At 45.3% G+C, this 19,444-nt stretch overlaps 1 protein-coding gene across 1 annotated transcript; it reads right to left on the bottom strand.

Annotated features, from left to right (window-relative positions):
- Positions 1-1,228: 1,228 nt before the first annotated feature.
- On the bottom strand, positions 1,229-15,948 carry F2RL1 (F2R like trypsin receptor 1). The gene is given in 4 exon segments (XM_047778143.1): positions 1,229-3,206; positions 3,209-3,250; positions 3,253-3,633; positions 15,663-15,948. Coding segments are annotated over 4 exon segments (1,188 nt in total). The 5' UTR covers positions 15,745-15,948; the 3' UTR covers positions 1,229-2,523.
- Positions 15,949-19,444: the final 3,496 nt, after the last annotated feature.

Raw genomic sequence — 19,444 nt, 5'->3', positions numbered from 1 at the left:
CGATGGAGTCAGAATTCAGCTCTGCCCAACAGCTCAGGGCCTATACTCTTAGCCCTTGGGCTGTGCTGTTTCAGTACCAACTAAAACAACCATGATATTTTTTTCCAATCAAAATGGTAACATTTCAAAAGACTGATGGATGAGCATTTCAGGAAATAGAGATGCAAACATACTCTTTTTTTTGTTAGAAGTATAAATTACTAAAGGTAATTGGGCGAGTGTTACCAGAATTTAAAATGGACTTTTGACCTGTCCACTCTACTTTCAGGAATGCATCCTTCAGAAATACTCACAAAGATGTCTGCATACAGATGTTCAATGCAGCACGTCTGCACTGAATACACACACACACACACACACACGTATGTGTGTGTGTGTGTGTGTGTGTGTATACCGAACTTCACATGCTGTGGACGTGATATAAATAAATAAATAAATACATACATACGGGGTTGGGGGGGCATGTCCACAGCACGTGGAAGTTCCTGGGCCAGAGACTGAACCCATGCCACAGAAGCAACCCAAGCCCCTGTAGTGCCAAAGCTAGATCCTTAACCCACTGAGCCACAGGGGAACTCCAGCACATCTTAATAGGGGAACAAAAAAAGAACGATAGAGAAAAACGACTTCAGGAGCCATTGACAGGGAAATGGCTAAATATATCACAATATTTCTGAAATGTTAAAGAGTCTGTAGCTGTTAGAAATGGAAGTCAATCCTTAAATTGACGTGGAAAGAATTCTAAAATGGGGATCAATGAAAAACAGTGATCACAGAGCAATGGGTAGAATACAGCCCAATTTATGTAAAAAGTAAGCTGTGAGAATCACTTTCGTTTCTTCTTAAGAGTGATGTATTTGCTTCCCGTCTCTCCCACCCTCCCTCCACAACAAAACAAAAGCCCAAACCACACATTTAGAGATGAATTATAAAAAAAGTCATGTTATTTACAAATCAATCATACAATAAAATAATTATTTTAAAGGTCACAAATACAACAACTGTATAAAGTCAGCCTGGCATCAAGCAGCTCTTGAATACATTACACATCAGGAGTTCCCACTATGGCACAGCGGAAACAATCCGACTAGGAACCATGAGGTTGCCAGTTCAATCCCTGGCCTCACTCAGTGGGTTAAGGATCCGGGGTTGCCATGAACTGCAGTGTGGATCACAGATGCAGCTCGGATCTGGTGTTGCTGTGGCTGTGGTGTAGACCAGCAGCTCCATATGTTGTGGGTGTGGCCCTTAAAAGCCAAAAAGATCAAAAAAAAAAAAGTTACACTGCACATCACTTCTATTTTAGTGTTCTTTTTCAAACAGATGTTGTTCAAACCCAGTGATGGTTTTAGAATTTTATATTTGATAACAGGTCAAAAAAAGTGACCATAAATACCCCAATAACAATTTTTTTAAAATATTAAGTGGTAAGTGCTAGTCTTAGTTGTGAAACAGTCTTTTGCTCAGACAACCTGAAATTTCACTGAAGTCAGTAAAAATTACACAAAATTTATTTTTCCACATTTAAAATCCTCACTATATTTTCCATGAAGTGACCATGATACATACAAAAACTCAAAGGATTAATGAAGAAATAACCGAAAGTCCTAATAAGACAACAGATTTCATTATTAGCTGATCATGAACGAGGCACAAAGCATACCACTTGCTTCTCTTTTCAAAAATTACTATGGCCTCTTGCCAAATGGAAACAGTACCCGGACCAGTGGTTCCCAAACTTTGCTGTGCATGAGGCAGGCTTGTTAAAATGTAGGTTCCCGGTCCACGTCCCCAGACTCTGAGCTCTGATTCCTGCATCTGATGAATCTGCATTTTTGTTTCTTTTTCGGCCATGCCCGAGGCATGTGGAAGTTCCCGGGCCAGAATCCAAGCTACAGCTGCAACCTGCACCACATTTGTGGCAGTGCTGGATCCTTAACCCACTGTGCTCCAGCAGGAATTCCTGAATCTGCATTTTTCAACAAGATCCACAATGATTCTGAGGAGATGGTACAAGAACCGCATTAACCATTCAAACTCTAATGTCCAGTACTGACTTGCTGCCATTGCTTGCAAACCTGATTCTGGGCGGCTTCCTCACTTTTGAGTTTTCTCATCTGTAAAGCCAATCACTTGGACCCATCATCTCTGATCACCCTTACTTCCTAACGTGGCTCTGACTGACCCCAGATATAAGAGAAATGTAGTTTCAGCAAAGAACTTAGTCTTCACGCCAAGGCTAGTTTTTGCAAATCATTGGGGTTCTACCTTCTCTACCATCTAAAAATTCCATCAGTCCCATTTCTGGGAGCACCTGAGTAGAGGAATTCTGAAACTGACATCTACGTTAATTTGGGGGACTTTCCTCATGCAAACAGGGACGCTTCCAGGAAGCCTAAGAGATGCTGCATATACACAGTAGGGGGTGAGACCTGCTTGGTTAGGAAAAAACAGAAACATCCCCATAACATTAAACAGGCTCCAAATCCTCGCGCATACCCTCCATCGGAAGAGCTGGAAAACTCAATAGGAAGTTTTAACGCTGGTTGAACTTGAAGAGTAAGAGCTGGATTTCCTCGAGAATTTAGTTGATGAGAGGGATACCTGCATCTGCTTCACAGTCCGGACACTCCGACAAAGAAGAGCGTTCTTTGCATGATCCCTGAAGTCTTTTGAAATGAAGTAATAGACAAAGGGGTCGATGCAGCTGTTGAGGGTGGAGAGGCAGAGGGCGACAATGTACAAGGCATAGACGTGGCTCTGGCCCCAGGTTTTAATCAGGAAGTAATGCACCACGAGCAGCAGGTTACTAGGAGTGAAGCAGATCAGGTACATGGCCAGGACGGTGATGATGAGCTTGATGGCTCGCTGCCTCTTCTTTCCTGAGTTTTCGTCCATGGCAGAAGACCGCAGCGTCCTGATCATCAGCACGTAGGCAGCGGCCGTGAGGAAGGCGGGGAACAGGAAGACTCCGATGGCCAGAGAGAGGAAATAATTGAACATGTCCCCTACCAACACCTCCTCGGGCAAGACGTCATGACAGGTTGTGATGTGAAGGGCTGGGATGTAGAGAGTCTGCTTCACGACATATAGGGGGATGGTCACCAGCAGAATCAGCAGCCATATTCCCAGGGAGACGCCGATGGCAACGTTTGCCTTCTTGCTGGGGTGCACCATGGGATTCACAATGACCCAGTACCTCTGCAACTGAGGCAGGTCATGAAGAGGATGGAGCAGTACATGTTGCCTAGAAAAAGCCAATGAGTACCTTGCAAAGAGATTCCCCGTAAACCCAGTTGTTGCCATGTATGTGATAGGCGATCTTCAAAGGGAACCAGATAACAGAGAGGAGGTCCGCCAAGGCCAGATTGGCCATGTAAATCACAGCGGGATGCTTCTTCTTCGTTCGGAAAAGAAAGACCCACAGGGCCATGCCATTGCTTGGCAAACCAACCACAAACACGATCGTGTAGACAACCGGAAGAAAGACAGTAGTCAATTTCCCAGTGAGGACAGAAGCAGAAAATTCATCCACGGAAAAGCCTGGTTCCACGGTTGCTCCTTTCCCAGTGATAGGGGGTGTGTTATCAGCCTTACCAATGAGGCTTCTTCCTTTAGAGGGTCTGCTGGTTCCTGCACAAGAAAGGCAAGGCGGACAAGGGTCATTGCAGACATCAATGTTGCCGCAGTAATGCTGGTTTGTTCAAACACACGCACTTTAGATAAAGACAGCAGGGCTGGAGCGAAGGTCACGAAAAAGATGGTGCCACATGCCAATGTTTCGTAAAGTCGAGCAGAAGAGCAAAGGAGACAGTGGCAGAGGAGGAAAAGAAGCAGGATGGACTAAAATGGACTGAGAGTGCACTGGGAGAAGCAGGAGGGGCCAGCATGTTAGGGGGCCTGCCTTTCTCTGGGGCAAGGCTGACAAATAAAGCTTTCTGTGTTGTGTGAATGAAGAAAAATAGAAAAGACAGATGGGAGTTCCTGTCATGGCTCAGCAGTTAACAAACCCAACTAGCATCCATGAGGACACAGGTTTGATCCCTGGGCTCGCTCAGTGGGTTAAGGATCCCGCATTGCTGTGGCTGTGGTGTAGGCCGGCAACTACAGCTCTGATTCGACCCCTAGCCATGGGAATTTCCATATGCCTCAGGTGCAGCCCTAAAAAGACAAAAAAAAAAAAAAAAAAAGATAGAATGAAGAGGACACAGGGGCTTTCTCTGAGTGATAGGATTACTGGGATTTCTCTTGTCTTGACTGCTGTTTGCTGCTTTTTTCTTTTTTCTCTTTCTTTCTTTCTTCTTCTTTTTTTTTTTTAATCTTTTCAGGGCCACTCCCGCGGCATCTGGAGGTTCCCAGGCTAGAGGTCGAATCGGACCTGTAGCACTGGCCTACACCACAGCCACAGCAACAGCAGATATGAGCCATGTCTGCGACCTACACCACAGCTCACGGCAATGCTGGATCTTTACCCCACCGAGCAAGGCCAGGGATCAAACCGCAACTTCATGGTTCCTAGTCAGATTCGTTTCCCCTGTACCACAACGGGAACTCCCTTTTTTATTTCTTCCTTTCTTTTCTTTTTTTAACAATGGTTATTTATTTATTTTGGGGGGGGACGGTTATGAAGTATGCGTGAAACATAACATTGGTTTCTATGAGTCTCAAAAAAACTGACAGTATTTCAATTTACTTTTACAAACTGTTTATACTCATTTGTTCCTAACTGTTCTTATCCATCTCACTCTGGCCTCAAGATAGGAGCCAGCCTGGCCTGTCACTTTCTTGCTCAAAGTCTGACACGGCAGGATTCCTAAGAACACAAGACCTAGTTCCTCTCCAGCCACAAGGACAGCCTCCGCTGTGGGCTGGGAACCCCCGCTTCTGTGTGAGCTTCCTGGAGGTCTTCCCATGGAGGCCAGCAAGCCGGCAAGCCTTCCAGCCTCGAGGTCATTGGACGGGTGGGTGCATGATTTGTGTTCAGACGAATTTGCAGGTAACTCGGCAGGCTCTAACAACTTCTGCTCTAATCCCAATGCTAGGAACTCAACTTTAGAAACTTCAAACGAATGGCACAGCCAGCCGACCTTCTGCTCCAACCAAGGGTTCAGAGACCCACAGAAGAGAGTGAGGGACATCAAAGGATCTTACTTTAACTTTGGGGAACAGAATGCCCTTCTCCCTGGCACCACATTATGCCAAGGAAGATGTTACACCTACTCATAAGTTCATCTGCTAATTTGTATGTTTAGGCATCATTTTTTCCTCTCCTACCTTTGCACCCACCTTCAGCAAGATTATCCACTTCTCTTAAGGTTTTCCTACGAAAAATTAACAGGGGTTAGCATGGGTGGAGGATGAGAGAGTGTAGGGACCAATACTTCACTTTTCATTTAGTGGAGTGGCTAGCCCCCCTCCAAAACAGCGTCCCAGTCCTAATGTCTAGAATCTCTAATCATGTACCTTACCTAGGAAAAAAAAAAAAGTCTTTATAGATGTAATTAGGACCTTCAGATGAGATCACCCCAGATTATCCAAGAGGCCCCAAATCCAACGATGACAAGTGAATGGCGGAGGGACACTTGAGAGAGAAGGAAGACAGAAAAGGGACAGCAATGCGAAAATGGAGGCAGAGACTGGAGCATGGCCAAGGAACAAGTCAAGGAATGCCAAGGAATGCCAAGAGCCTCCAGAAACTGGAGAAGGCGAGTTTCAGGTTCTCGCCTAGAGCCATCAGAGGTGCCCACATCTTGACTTCTGACCTCTGACCTCTAGGACTGAGAGAGGATGAATTCCTGCTGTTTGGAAACAACAGCTATTGGCCATTTGTTACAGCAGCCGCAGAAAGTCAGGATAGACTAGGTCCATCCCTTGTTCCAATTTCTTTTATAATTTTTTTAAAAGCATCAATTCTTTTAAAATTAAAAATAAAATAACATTCCTACATAGTACAGTATTCTTCAAAACTTGACCATAATCTAAAATAAGACATATATTCTAGGTAGCAACCCAATTCCAATATACACATACCTATAATGGAATATGTTTCACAAAATGATAATTATCGTTATCACAAAGGGTACACTCTAATACCTCCTATCGCATTCTATTCTTTGTCTTTTGCCATTTCTTGGGCCGCTTCTGCAGCATCTGGAGGTTCCCAGGCTAGGGGTCAAATCGGAGCTGTAGCCACCAGCCTACGCCAGAGCCACAGCAATGCGGGATCCGAGCCACGTCTGCGACCTACACCACAGCTCACGGCAAGACCGGATCCTTAACCCCCTGAGCAAGACCAGGGATCGAACCCGCAACCTAATGGTTCCTAGTCGGATTCATTAACCACTGAGCCACGGCGGGAACTCCCTATTCTATTCTTATAGAAAGCCAGTTACCACCTGCTATACCGACTTACATGTTTTTCCAAACCAGTTACCTGAGTAACCCATTGTGAATAGCTCAAAAGAACTATAACATATTTATAGACAGGTAACATCAGTGGAACTCGCCCTGAGAGCCAAAATGGGGAGGTCCCTGTATGACATTATAGGTTTCTTGAATTCCAGGGTTGTCACAATTCCTTTAGATTCCCCACTGTCCCTGGCAAAGACAGCCCTGGGACTGGTGCTCAACACACCTGGGACGGCTGGAGCAGCCCAGCTGGCCACACTGACAAAGGAAACGAGGAAGAATCAAGAGGCCCAGCACTCCTTAGAGCTCAAAACATCCTGCCCCAGTTGGTGCCCAGACACATGCACACACCAGCAGCGCATTAGGGGATGACAGCCCTAAATAAAACTCCCTTCATACCCACAAGCACTATTGCTTAGTAAGGGCTCATTGTGTGTCCAGCATTGCGTCCAACACTTCACATGTATTCACTCACTCACTCCACTTGCACAGCAACCTTATGAGTAGGTACTAGGATTAGAGCTTCATTTTCTAGATGCGTAAATTGGAGGACCAAAAAAAAAAAAAATTGAGTGCATTTCCCAAGTTGCCCATTTGTTAGGTAGGAGAGCCAGGATTCAATGCCAGGAGGACCATTTCTAGAATCCCTGGTTCTAAGTCCCATGTGTGCTTCTGAGGCCCTGACCTGAGATTACACGCTGGAGTCCATGGAGACCCACCTAACCTGTGCAGATTCCACACATCTGTTCTCAAACAGAAAATTTTGTTATTATTATTTTTTAATTATTTATTTTGTCTTTTTGCCTTTTTCTAGGGCCGCTCCCGAGGCACACAGAGGTTTCCCAGGCTAGAGGTCTAACCGGAGCCGTAGCCACCTGCCTATACCAGAGCCACAGCAACAAGGGGTCCAAGCCATGTCTGCGACCTACACCACAGCTCACGGCAACGCCAGATCCTTAACCCACTGAGCAAGGCCAGGGATCGAACCCGCAACTTCATGGTTCCTAGTTGGATTCGTTAACCACTACGCCATGATGGGAACTCCTCAAACAGAAAATTTTAAATGTAAAATGTTACCATTTGAAACTCCCTCTTTGCATTAATCCGTGCTCCAGTGATTTAATATTTGTATTAGCATTAACAGTGTCTGGAGACCTTTCAGAGGTATAAGAGAATCCTATAAATTCTCCATTGGTCTGAAAAGTATTCGCCAGCTCTCCAAAGAAACAGGTGTGGCAGGGATGGTGGCTGGACTGCAGACGCATGTTCTGAGAACTCGTCCATTCAAAGAGCTGGGACAGAAGTTCCCGCTGTGGCAAAGGGGGTTAAGAATCCAACTGCAGAGGTTTGGGTCGCTTGCAGAGGCGTTGGTTCCATTCTTGGCCCAGGAAAGCAGATGAAAGGATTCAATGTTGCCACAGCTGTGGCATAGGTCGGATTCAATCCCTGGGCCATGAACATCCATGTGCTACAGATGTAGCCATAAAAATTAAAAAGGAAAAAAAAAAAAAAAAGAGCTAGGACATATATCCCAGAGCCGCCAAGATTTCCTATTTATTTATTTATTTTGGGTCTATTTTTAGGGCCACACCCTTGGCATATGGAGGTTCCCAGGCTAGGGGTCAAATCGGAGCTGTAGCCACCAGTCTAACACCCACAGCCATGGCAATGCAGGATATGAGCTGCATCTGTGACCTACACCACAGCTCCTGGCAGCGCCAGATCCTTAACCCACTGAGCAAGGCCAGGGATCCAACCCCCCTCCTCATGGATGCTAGTTGGGTTTGTTAACCACTGAGCCACGACAGGAACACCAAGATTTTCTAATTACCACAAAGAAAACGCCATTGTTTCCCTCAGTACCAAAATAAACAAACAAAAAGCTTACATAATTTGCTCTACAAAAGGGAAGAAAATCTAAGTGTCGGGATTGTCCATAGCGATTCACATCACAGAATGACCAGACCTTATTTGCCTCCTAAGGAAAAACCATCTGTGAAGTAACCTTGCAATAAACAACCAACCAACCCAAATCTGAACAACAACTCGATCCAACAGCCCAAGGAATAGAAATAAAGGTGAAAATAGGACATGTCAAATAATACAAGAATGTAATCAGCAAAAAACAGACTGCGGAAGCTGCTGCAGTAAAAGGATAGTCTTCAAAAATACAAGGCAAATGATTAAAATAAGAAAGAGATGCAGAGGTAGCACTGCTGGACTCAGATTAGAAAATTTAAAGATGACATCAATCTTATGTAATGTGTAGACCCTATCTGGATCCTGATTGAAACCATTAAAGTAGTATTTATGATATTTCTGAGACAATTAAAAATGTGAACACTGGGAGTTCCCTCCAAGGCTCAGTGGTTCACGAACCCGACTAGGAGCCATGAGGATGTGGGTCGATCCCTGGCCTCGCTCAGTGGGTTAAGAATCCGGTCTTGCTGTGAGCTGTGGTGTGTAGGCTGCAGATGCGGCTCAGATCTGGCATTGCTGTGGCTGTGGTGTAGGCCAGCAGCTGTAGCTCTGATTTGACCCATAGCCTGGGAACATCCATATGCCGCAAGTGCAGCCCTAAAAGAAAAAAGAAAAAGAAATTTGAACACTGAATAGTTGCTACAGTACAGAATTTTTGTCACTGGGCATTACATGGTTATGCTTGAAAAAGAAATTCTCACCTTTTATGAATACCTACTGATATATATTTTTTTTTTAACGATTTTTATTTTTTTCCATCACAGCTGGTTTACAGTATTCGGTCAATTTACTAATGCACAGCAAGGTGACCCAGTCACACTTACGTATATACATTCTTTTTCTCACATTATCATGCTCTATCAAAAGTGACTAAATATAGTTCCCAGTGCTATACAGCAGGAATTCATTGCTGATCCATTCCAAAGGCAATCGTTTGCATCTATTAAATCCAAATTCCCAGTCCCATCCCACTCCCTCCCCCCATACTGATATATTTTAAGATGAAGTTATATCTGGATTGATTTCAAAATAACACAAAGATTGGAACCCTCCAACACTGCTGGTAGGAATGTGAAGTGATGTAGTCACTGTGGAAAATAATCTGGCAGTTCTTCAAATGGCTCATCAACTTTAGAGTTGCCACCCGACTGGCAATTCTTATTCCTAAGGAACACTCAGGACAAATGAAAACACATGTCTATACAAAAACTTGTATAGGAATGTTCTAACAGCATTATTCATAAGAGCCCCAAAGAAGAAATTACCAGCTGCTGAACGAGTAAACAAAATGTTGGTCCATGCATACAATGGAACATTATTTCGCAATAAAAGGAAATGAAGTAGAAACATGCTACAACAGAGATGAACCTTGAAAAGATTATGCTTTGAAAGAAGCGAGTCACAAAGGAACATGTACTGTACGATTCCATTTATAATAAATGTCCTGAATAGGCAAATCCATGGACAAAAAGTAATTACCAGTTGCCAGGAGCTGGGGAATGGGCAACTAGGAGGTGACAGCTAAAGGGTGGGGTAGGTGGGGTGCTCTCCTGGGGTAATAAAAATATTCTAAAATTGATTGGGGTGATGGATAGACAACTCTGAATATTTTTTAAATTATTGAATTGTAGACTTTAAGTAGGTGTATTGCATGGTATGCAAATTATATCTTAATAAAGCTGTTAAAGAATAACATAGGAAGGGCAAGAAATAGGCTAGGGCATAATTATTAAAGCTGAGCGAGGGTACTTGGGAATTCACCATAATATTCTACCTTCAAAGGTCTAAAGTTTGCCATAAGCACAAATACATACCAGGTCAGGAAGGTCCATGTAAAGTGAGGTCAAAATCTGTTTTAAATAATAACACTAGGAGTTCCCTTTGGCAGAGCGGGTTCAAGATCTGATGCTGTTGCTGCTGTGGTGTGGTGGGTTCGAACCCTGGCCCAGGAACTTCCTCATGCCACGGGAAGGGAAAAAAAAAAAACTAAAATAAAAGATGGGGGGGGGGGGGAGAGCAAGAAACACTAAAAAAAATGAATGTAGGGAAGGATTCAAAGAGAAAGAAAAAGTCCTTGAAAATATTCCAATATACAACCTCGAATAGTCTCAATCTAGAACACCATTCATATTAGCCAGGTGCATTGTACCAGTCACAGAGCACCCAAGCAGCATGCTGCTTAGCATAACACGGCCAAGTTATAACACTGGCAAATGTCGAGATGCTGTTGAAAGGGGTCTGAAGCCCTTTCAGCACACTGCACAGACTTTCACCTCAGTGTCCTATCCGGGTCACCAAAACCTCAAAGAACTTGTCTAGAAGTGATCCTATCCCAGCTCCCAACTCTATAAACCAGATAAAATCATTTCTGTTTTACAGGGTGAAGACGAAATAAACATACATATGAAATTTAAACACATATCAAGAATCTGGCTACAAAAGCATCCCCATTTGGGGGCCCTAATCAATACTTGCTCAAGTATACAATACACACCCATGGAGGCTCAAGGCAGCCTCTCGCACCCCAATTACAAACACATCAGAAATAAGCAATGTTCATCAGCCTCCAATTCTAACTTATCATATTCTTAGCACAGTTCCCAGCATTTAGTAGGCAGAGGTCCTATAGGAGTTCTTGCTGTGGCGCAATGGGATCCTCAGCATCTCTGTGACACTGGGATGCAGGTTTGATCCCCAGCTCAGCTCAGTGCGTTGAGGATATCACAACTGTACCTGGGATCTGATCCCTGGCCTGGGAGCTCCATGTGCCACAGGGCAGCCAAAGAAGAAAAAAAAAAAAAGTAGACACTACACTTTCTACTTTCAAAAGTAAATATTGAAATGTAAAGATAGCCACAACATACTGTCAGTTGAAAAAAGCAACTGGTGGAATAATATGCTTCCATCTATAGAACACAATTATAATTAGTTTACAAATCTGAAGTCTAGAAAAATACCCGCTAAACTATAAGCAATGGCCTGTGGAGTAAATCAGGCCGCGGTTGGGAGGAGAACTTACTTCCTGGGTTGCTTTTTCTCTATATTGTTTGAATTGCTTTCCCAAAGGAGTGTAAATTGGTACAATCTATTTGGAGGGCTATTTGGCAAAAATATATCAAATTTTAAGAGTGCTTGCCCTATGACCTATACATTTATGGCTAGAAATTTGTCCTGCATGTATACTAGCTAAAAGTCATGAAAATATTGTGTGTATAAAGATATTCACTAGAATACTGTTTATTGTGCTACAACAAAAATATCAGTCTAAATGCTCATAAAAAAAAATATATATATAAATTTAACAAATTAAGGCATTCATACAATGGATAACATTTCCCCATAAAAGTATGGACAGATTTATTTATATATATATATATATATATATATATATATATTGACCATGAATAGATCTACTAAATTAAAAAAATTAATTGTAGGACAAAATATATAGTATGGTCCTGCTTTTTTTTTTTTTTTTTTTTGCTTTGTAGGGCCACTCCTGGGCATATGGAGGTTTCCAGGCTAGAGGTCTAATCAGAGCTTCAGCTGTTGGCCTACACCAGAGCCACAGCAACGCAGGATCCAAGCCACATTGGTAACCTACACCACAGCTCACAGCAAGACCGGATTCTTAACCCACTGAGCGAGGCCAGGGATCAAACCCACAACCTCATGGTTCCTAGTCAGATTCGTTAACCACTGTACCAGGACGGGAACTCCAGGTCCTGCTATTTTTATATGTAAAACATACATATATTTGTGCATAGAGAAGTCTGTTGAGATTGGAGAGGGGAGAGAACAGGTGATTTTCACTTTTTTTAAACCATTCTCATGTGTACAGTTTGGGAGGAAAATGCATGTAAACCTTTAAAAACACTTTCTGTTCTTTGTTCTATTACACATCCTCCCAAGGCTCATCCTCTCTATCAAATCAAGTATAGAGCAGCTATTTTGTGTTAATTCTCCTTTTGTGTTCCTTCTCCTATTACCCCCCTCACCCCAAATCTTCTTTTGCTCCTGACCTTGGACAGCACGAATCAAAAAATAAAAACCTTAATTGCCAGGTACCCCCTCCCTAGGCACCCTTTGGTTAATTTTCATGTGTTCTTTCAGGATGAACTCAACATTGCCCAGCTATTATAACCATAAGAAAGTCAAACACAGATGTCACTAAAACATCAGCCATCAAGGTTAATTAGTAACAACAAGGTCAGCAAGGGGACCAGACACAAACTTAAAGTCCTATCTTCATATTCATTATAGGGTTATCTCTTATTACGAAACACTAGGAGTTCCCCAGTGGCTCAGAGGGTTAAATATCTGACGGTTGTGACTACGGTAGCATGGATTCGATCCCTGGCCTGGGAATTTTCATATGCTAAGGGTGCAGCCAAAAATAAAAATTAAAAAAAATTAAAAATAATAAAGCAAAACACAGGATCTATCCGCATGTGTCTATCAACAGAGGACCAACCGATCAAAAATTATGATACATCCTCCGGTAACATTGTAGAGTCATTAAAAATGTTTTATATTTACTGACATGACATGATGTTTCTATAAACACATACTTGTACAGAAAGATTTTCCATATTTGTGAATACACACTTTATACACGGATGTATAAAGTATGGGAAAGGTTATAAACCCCAATGTTAGCAGTGGCTACTTTGAGTACTGAGGGTGACTTAATTACCTCCTCCCTTTTTTTGCTCATTTCTTCCCCCCTAGAGTAATCACATATGACTTAAACAATTAAAAAACAATTACAAAGAGAACACAAGTTTCAGTCTCCAAACGAAAAATGGAATATTACAGCTGTCTTCTCAGGTTTGTGACACAATGGGAAGAAGTAAGTGCCTGAAAGAAGCTGTCGGAAGAGGCTGAATTGCTATCAACTGCCCTCTGGTCACTCTGGGCAAGTCCCGTCACTTCATTCTGCATTCCCTATTTACTGAGGTTCTTTAGGGAATGAGACAGTGCTGGACAGTGATGATGGAGGTGCCACTAGGGATCCCTGGCCTCCTGGGGCATGTGATGCCATGGGGAGACAGATTAAAGATATTTACAAGAAAATAACTATCAATTACCGTGGTGATGGAAGAGAAAGCAGGGACCTGATGGACAGATTTCCTTGCCCGCCCTCCCACTTGGTGGCTCCCCCCATCTGTAAAATGAGAAGGTTGTACTGTTCACGGAGCTCCATTCCACGAGGCAGTCTTTTTTTTTATTTTATTTTATTTTTTTTTTTTGCCCTTTCTAGGGCCGCTCCTGCAGCATATGGAGGTTCCAGGCTAGGGTCTAATGTGAACTGTAGCTGCCGGCCTACGCCAGAGCCACAGCAACGTGGGATCCGAGCCATGTCTGCAACCTACACCACAGCTCACAGCAACGCCGTGATCCTTAACCGACTGAGCAAGGCCAGGGATCGAACCCACAACCACATGGTTCCCAGTCGGATTTGTTAACCACTGAGCCACGACAGGAACTTCCACGAGGCAGTCTTTTGCGGCAAGACATTTAGGGAGAAAAATCAAACCTAGTATGTGTCCTGAGGGGCAGGTATGAAGGGTCAAACCAAAGGGGGTGAGCCAAAAAAAAAGGTGGGTGCTGAGGAGCTGAGGGTCAGTCGTAGAAACACTGGTGATGCCCTATTTCTTAATCAAAGTCAATTTAGTTTCAAGGTGGGAAGAAAGTGTCATCTACCTAAGGTCTCACTCGTACTTAACTGACCCTTTAGGCAAGTCACCCTGCCACGGAGTATAAGCATGCATAGGGGTAGGGGAAAAAAAAACAAAGTGTAATATTAAATAGTTCTGGTTAACAAGTAACTTGATTTTGTTGTTGTTGTTGTTAAATCAAGTCTACCTTATACTCCAGGAATCCCCCTGGCCCCAGCTCACTCTGTAAACGAGAACAATCCAAACACTCAAGCTTCCTATAGAAACCAGCTAAATCATTAAAAAGAGGAATCACCAAGATTTACATATTATTTCTTTAAATGATTGTACATATGAAGCTTTGCTCCCGGATTTAAGTTTATAACTTTAAAAGACAATGGTAAGTGGAGACGCTGTTCATCACAGTTTCAATACTTCCTGGAAAGAAATACATGTCTTTATTCTGATGCAAACAAAATGTCTACCTATGGTGCAGTTTTCACGTTGCCACCTTCACGCCTTCTCCCGAAACTCCAAACGGAAAGGAATCACATTCCAATCTAATTCCTAAATTCGCCGGGGTTTGCTCTTTTACAGTGTCTTAAAGAACAGGACAAATGTGCGAAAAACTGCCTTTTATAACAGGTTTGCGAATTTCGCAGGGCAAGTAAAGCTTCCCTTTTAAGGCTACCCGGGCGGCCCGAAACAGTGGGGTGTCCGTTAGCATCTCAATAGTGTGACACCAGGCCAAACAGCGCCCACGCCCTCAGAAGCCAGCTCGGCCGAGGAGATCCCACCCCCAGCTGGACAAGTTCCAGCACAGCCGGGGCAGCACTCCGGTGGAACCCGGCTGCAGCGCAGTTGTCTCCCAAGCTGTTCCGTTCCCGGAGTGGGAAGCCCCGGGCCTACAGACCTGAAGAACAGCCAGTGTGGCACCAAAGGGCAGGGAAACTCGGGGCCGGAAGGCCACTGGGTCGAAAATAAGGCAGGATCCAAGAAGTTCCATTCGTTAATCCTCCCAATTGGCCGAAAACTCGGGGTGAGCGCTCGTCACCCCAAGATCCCAGCAAGGTTCGGCCCTGACGTCCATACCCTGGGCATCCACCTTGCCCAAGGAGCTGCGGGCCACGGGTGCATCTTGAACGCCATGAGCCAACCCCAAAGAGGGGGTTCTAAAAGTTGAGGGAGGATGCAAAAAGCAAGGGAGAAAGTTCCCAGGCCCTGAGCTCCCGCCCACACCACCCCTCTGAGCTGTCAACTAGCTAACTCCACGGGTCCCACAGGACCCGCCGCAAGGAGTCTCAAGGGTGTGCAAAATGCTTCTTAATGACTTTAGTGTTGGCAAAGAAACCCACCGGAGGCGCAGAGCCTAAGCCTTTTGGGTACTCTGTAGGAGAGAGCACTCCATTCCCTCCCTTTCCCGTCCTCAGACTACAGCCTCTCCGGTTGTCCCAGCTCCCCCTTCAAAGCTGCCAAGAGGCGGCTACAGGATGCGGGCGGTGGTAATGGCTGCGGCGGCTGAAGAACGCCCTTCGCGCACCTGTCCCCGGATCTATGGTGCCCCGGATCCCCTCTCCTTAGCGGCACGAGCCCTCCCTTGGCCAAGTTTCTCACCTAGGACCGTGCGATTGCAGGAGACAGAGGCCGCCAGCAGGATGACGCCCCCCAGCAGCCACCCTGCGCTCAGGCTTCGCATCCTGCCAGCAGCCCCCACGCCGGGCGGGCAGGGAATTCGCTGCTACCAGTTGGAAACTCAGTCTCACTTGCCGCTCGGAGAGAAAGCCAGCCACCGTCTCACCGGCCCCCAGCTGGAGCCTCTGCGAGCGCCTCGCTAGAACTGGGTAAGTTTCAGTGAAACCCAAGCGGCTCGACATACCTGGGCGAGGCCACGCCCCGGGGCCGGAAAGTACAGCTCTGCCCCGTGGTTCGACGGCTCCGCGCCGGGGCCCCGCCCCCGGCCACCTGGCTGCGCGCTGCGGCCCGGCCTCCGCCGCCCGAGGTTCTCCCGACAAGCAGTGGTTGTATCGGAACGCAAACGACTGGAACGCTGGGATCGCGGAGTACGAGTGGCTCAGCAGAAGCCTAAAACTACCTTCAACCTTTAATTACTCCCGAGGAGCCGGCACTGTCCACCCCCCTCAACCCCCTGCCTTTCCTAAATAGCAAAAAACCAAGACCAGAGCTCGCTGTAGTTACCGTCGGTTAATTGACAGACGCTTCCAAGAGTCGTGGGTGCTGTCGGTGAGGGGTGAGTTCCCAATCTATACTGGCAGGATGGCCCTGCGGACACCCACGAACGCGATGGGGAGCAGGAAGGGCTCCTGGCCTGCCGGAGGAGTCAGGGTTCTGGGTTTAGATTTCTGCGCTGCTGTTACGTAGCTATGACCGCTAATAAACCTCTCAGCCCCTTCGAGGCCCATTTCCCAGTCTGTGACGTAGAGGGGGAGAGAGCAGTTGAAACGCCTACTCTGAGTGCCGAGGGCAAGTGATTTGGGAACACTTAGATTAATCCCGAAACAACCTACACAAAACAACCTGTTTTACAGACAAGGAAATACAGCTCAGAAAGGGTAGATAAATTGTCCACAGTTGCACAGTTGGTAGACAGTTTGTAAATGTTCATCACATGTAAACTTTAGTCTGTGACTTCTGCCTTTTTCTATTAATCGCTGTACTACAGATACTTCCACCAGCGTCTTTTTCCACATTGGGATCCCACAGTCCAAAGAAATACATAAGCAGTATGTCTATACATATATGTGTGCAGAAATATTTTTGTTTTTTTATCTGTATTTATCTATTTTTATAATGATTTTTATTTTTTCCATTAGAGCTCGTTTACAGTGTTCTGTCAATTTTCTACTGTACAGCAAGGTCACCCAGTCACACATATGTGTATACAGTCTTTTTTCTCATGTTATCATGCTCCATCCTAATGTAAGCAGAAATACGTAGGAGGCAGTGGGGAAGAAGAAGCATAAGGCTGGGGATGGGTGCACAGGGCCTTCATCATATTGGTAATGTTTCAACTTTTTATTTGCTTTAAAAAAGGTAAAATAGAAGTTCCCATCGTGGCGCAGTGGTTAACAAACCCGACTAGGAACCATGAGGTTGCAGGTTTGATCCCTGGCCTTGCTCAATGGGTTAAGGATCCGGCGTTGCCATGAGCTGTGGTGTAGGTCAAAGACACGGCTTGGATCCCGCATTGCTGTGACTGTGGTGTAGGCTGGCAGCTACAGCTCCGATTTGACCCCTAGCCTGGGAACCTCCATATGCCAAGAGTGCGGCCCTGGAAAAGACAAAAAAAAGGTAAAATAAAGTTTACTATTATCCATTTAAAGTCTCGGGTAGCGGAGGAGCACAAAACAGAAACATGAGTGCTGTCTTGAGATATTTGAAGGATTCGCATGTAGAAGAGGATTAGGTATGTTTTGAGTAGCTCCAGAGTATAGAAATAGGTAGAGGCCATATTGGGGGCTCATTTCGGCTCAGTGCAGAAAAAGATTTCAAACAGGTCTCACTGGTCCCAGTCCTGGGGGCCGCCTGGGAGGTGAGGGGCCCATCACTTGAGGGCTTGCCGCAGAGGACCAGGGTATGTGTCTTGGCCTGTTGGAGAGGGAGCTTCCCTGCGCCCCCCCACCCCCACCAGGATCAGGGGCCAGACCAGGTGAGTCCAGGTTGCCTTTTGAAGGGTTCCAGCCCTGAGAGTCCATGATTCTTCCTAGAAAGTTTGGTGAGTCAGTTGCCAGGGACCATCATTCATTATTGAACAACCATGAACTAAATGGCCGACATCGTGGGCCTGTGAGTTTTGGGATGGAGCTTACATCTGACAAAGACCCTGTGTCCTGTGTGTGACTTCTCACATGGGGCCAGTTAACAGAACTAATATGGCTTCCAGCTAATTCAGGAAGGCAGACAAAACTGTATCAAGTGGCATGTCTGCCGGTATTTCAACCATAGCCCCAGTAAGACACTTCCCCAAATTTACATAATTGGAGGGTTAGCATTCTGCCTCTTCCTTCTGCTCTGATGGAGGCAATAAATGGTTGAAAATGAGAAGAAGATGCCTCTGAACATGCCATGAGAATGGAATAAGTGCTCCCTGAGTAACAGAGACCGACTGCTTCCCAACACACACACACACACACACACACACACACACACACAGAGAGAGAGAGAGAGAGAGGAGAGAGAGAGAGAGAGAGAGAGAGAGAGAGAGAGAGAGAAGGGGCCAGGAAAAGCTGTTCAGTGAATGAGACAGTTCTTTCTAATGGGTGCCTTCCAGTAGCCCCATCTCTTGGGAATCTCTCATTGTGATGTCCGGGGTTCTCGGGTTATGGGGAAAGAGCTTAGCCTTTGAAATCATATAACCCTGTGGGCAAATTCTGGCTTTTCCCCTTGCTGACCTCTGTGACGTGGGAGAAATGATTACTTCGCGTCTCTAAGCTTTAGGTTTCTTACCTATAAAATGGAGTTACTATTTGTTTAGCTGAAAGATGTCTGTGGATAAAATAAACTGTGACTGTGTTGGATAGGTGATAGAAGCTCAACAAATATTCTTTATGTTTCCTTCCTTTCTCTCAGGAGCATTCTTTTTTGTTTTTTTGTTTTCTTTTTTGTCTTTTTTCCTGGGGCTGCTCCCGCGGCATATGGAGGTTCCCAGGCTAGGGGTCTAATGGGAGCTGTAGCCACCGGCCTATGCCAAAGCCACAGCAACGCAGAATCCGAGCCACATCTGCAACCTACACCACAGCTCACGGCAACGCCGGGTCGTTAACCCACTGAGCCAGGTCGGGGATCGAACCTGCAACCTCATGGTTCCTAGTCGGATTCGTTAACCACTGAGCCACGACAGGAACTCCCAGGAGCCTTCTTTACACCCCTCCCCACAACCTGTACCTCACCTCTCAGGATGCTGCCTCCCCAGGTCTGTGTGCCCTCTTTTCCTCCCTGGAAAGGGTGACTTCTAGAAGCAGCACTAGGACCTTCCTCATCCTGTCCAGGAGATAGTTCTCCTGATGGGGACTAGGTCACTCTCGAGGGCCCTTCAATAGGGAAGGGACTCCATCCTATGACGTCCCCCCAGTCTTTCCAAGCCTGTGGTCTATGACTGTCATATTTTAACTACTTCATCACCTGTGATACGTTACTCTTATATCTATAATCTGGGGATGATAACAGTACCTTTCTTGAAGGGTGGTTGTGAAGATTCAGTTTGCTAAAGGCCCATAAAGTGCTTCACAGCCCAGTTCCTGATAAAGACTAAATCCTGGAGAAATGGAAGCTACCATAGAATAACTGCCCCAAGATTCCCAACGGGGAATCTTCCTCTTGCCAGACAACAATGCGTCAAGGTCCAGATGTTTTCAACTTAACTTTTCATTAGTCTTTTA

This window comes from Phacochoerus africanus, chromosome 4 (assembly GCF_016906955.1).
Source record: "Phacochoerus africanus isolate WHEZ1 chromosome 4, ROS_Pafr_v1, whole genome shotgun sequence".
Lineage (NCBI taxonomy): Eukaryota > Metazoa > Chordata > Mammalia > Artiodactyla > Suidae > Phacochoerus > Phacochoerus africanus.
This window is presented reverse-complemented; position numbering and strand designations above follow the sequence as displayed.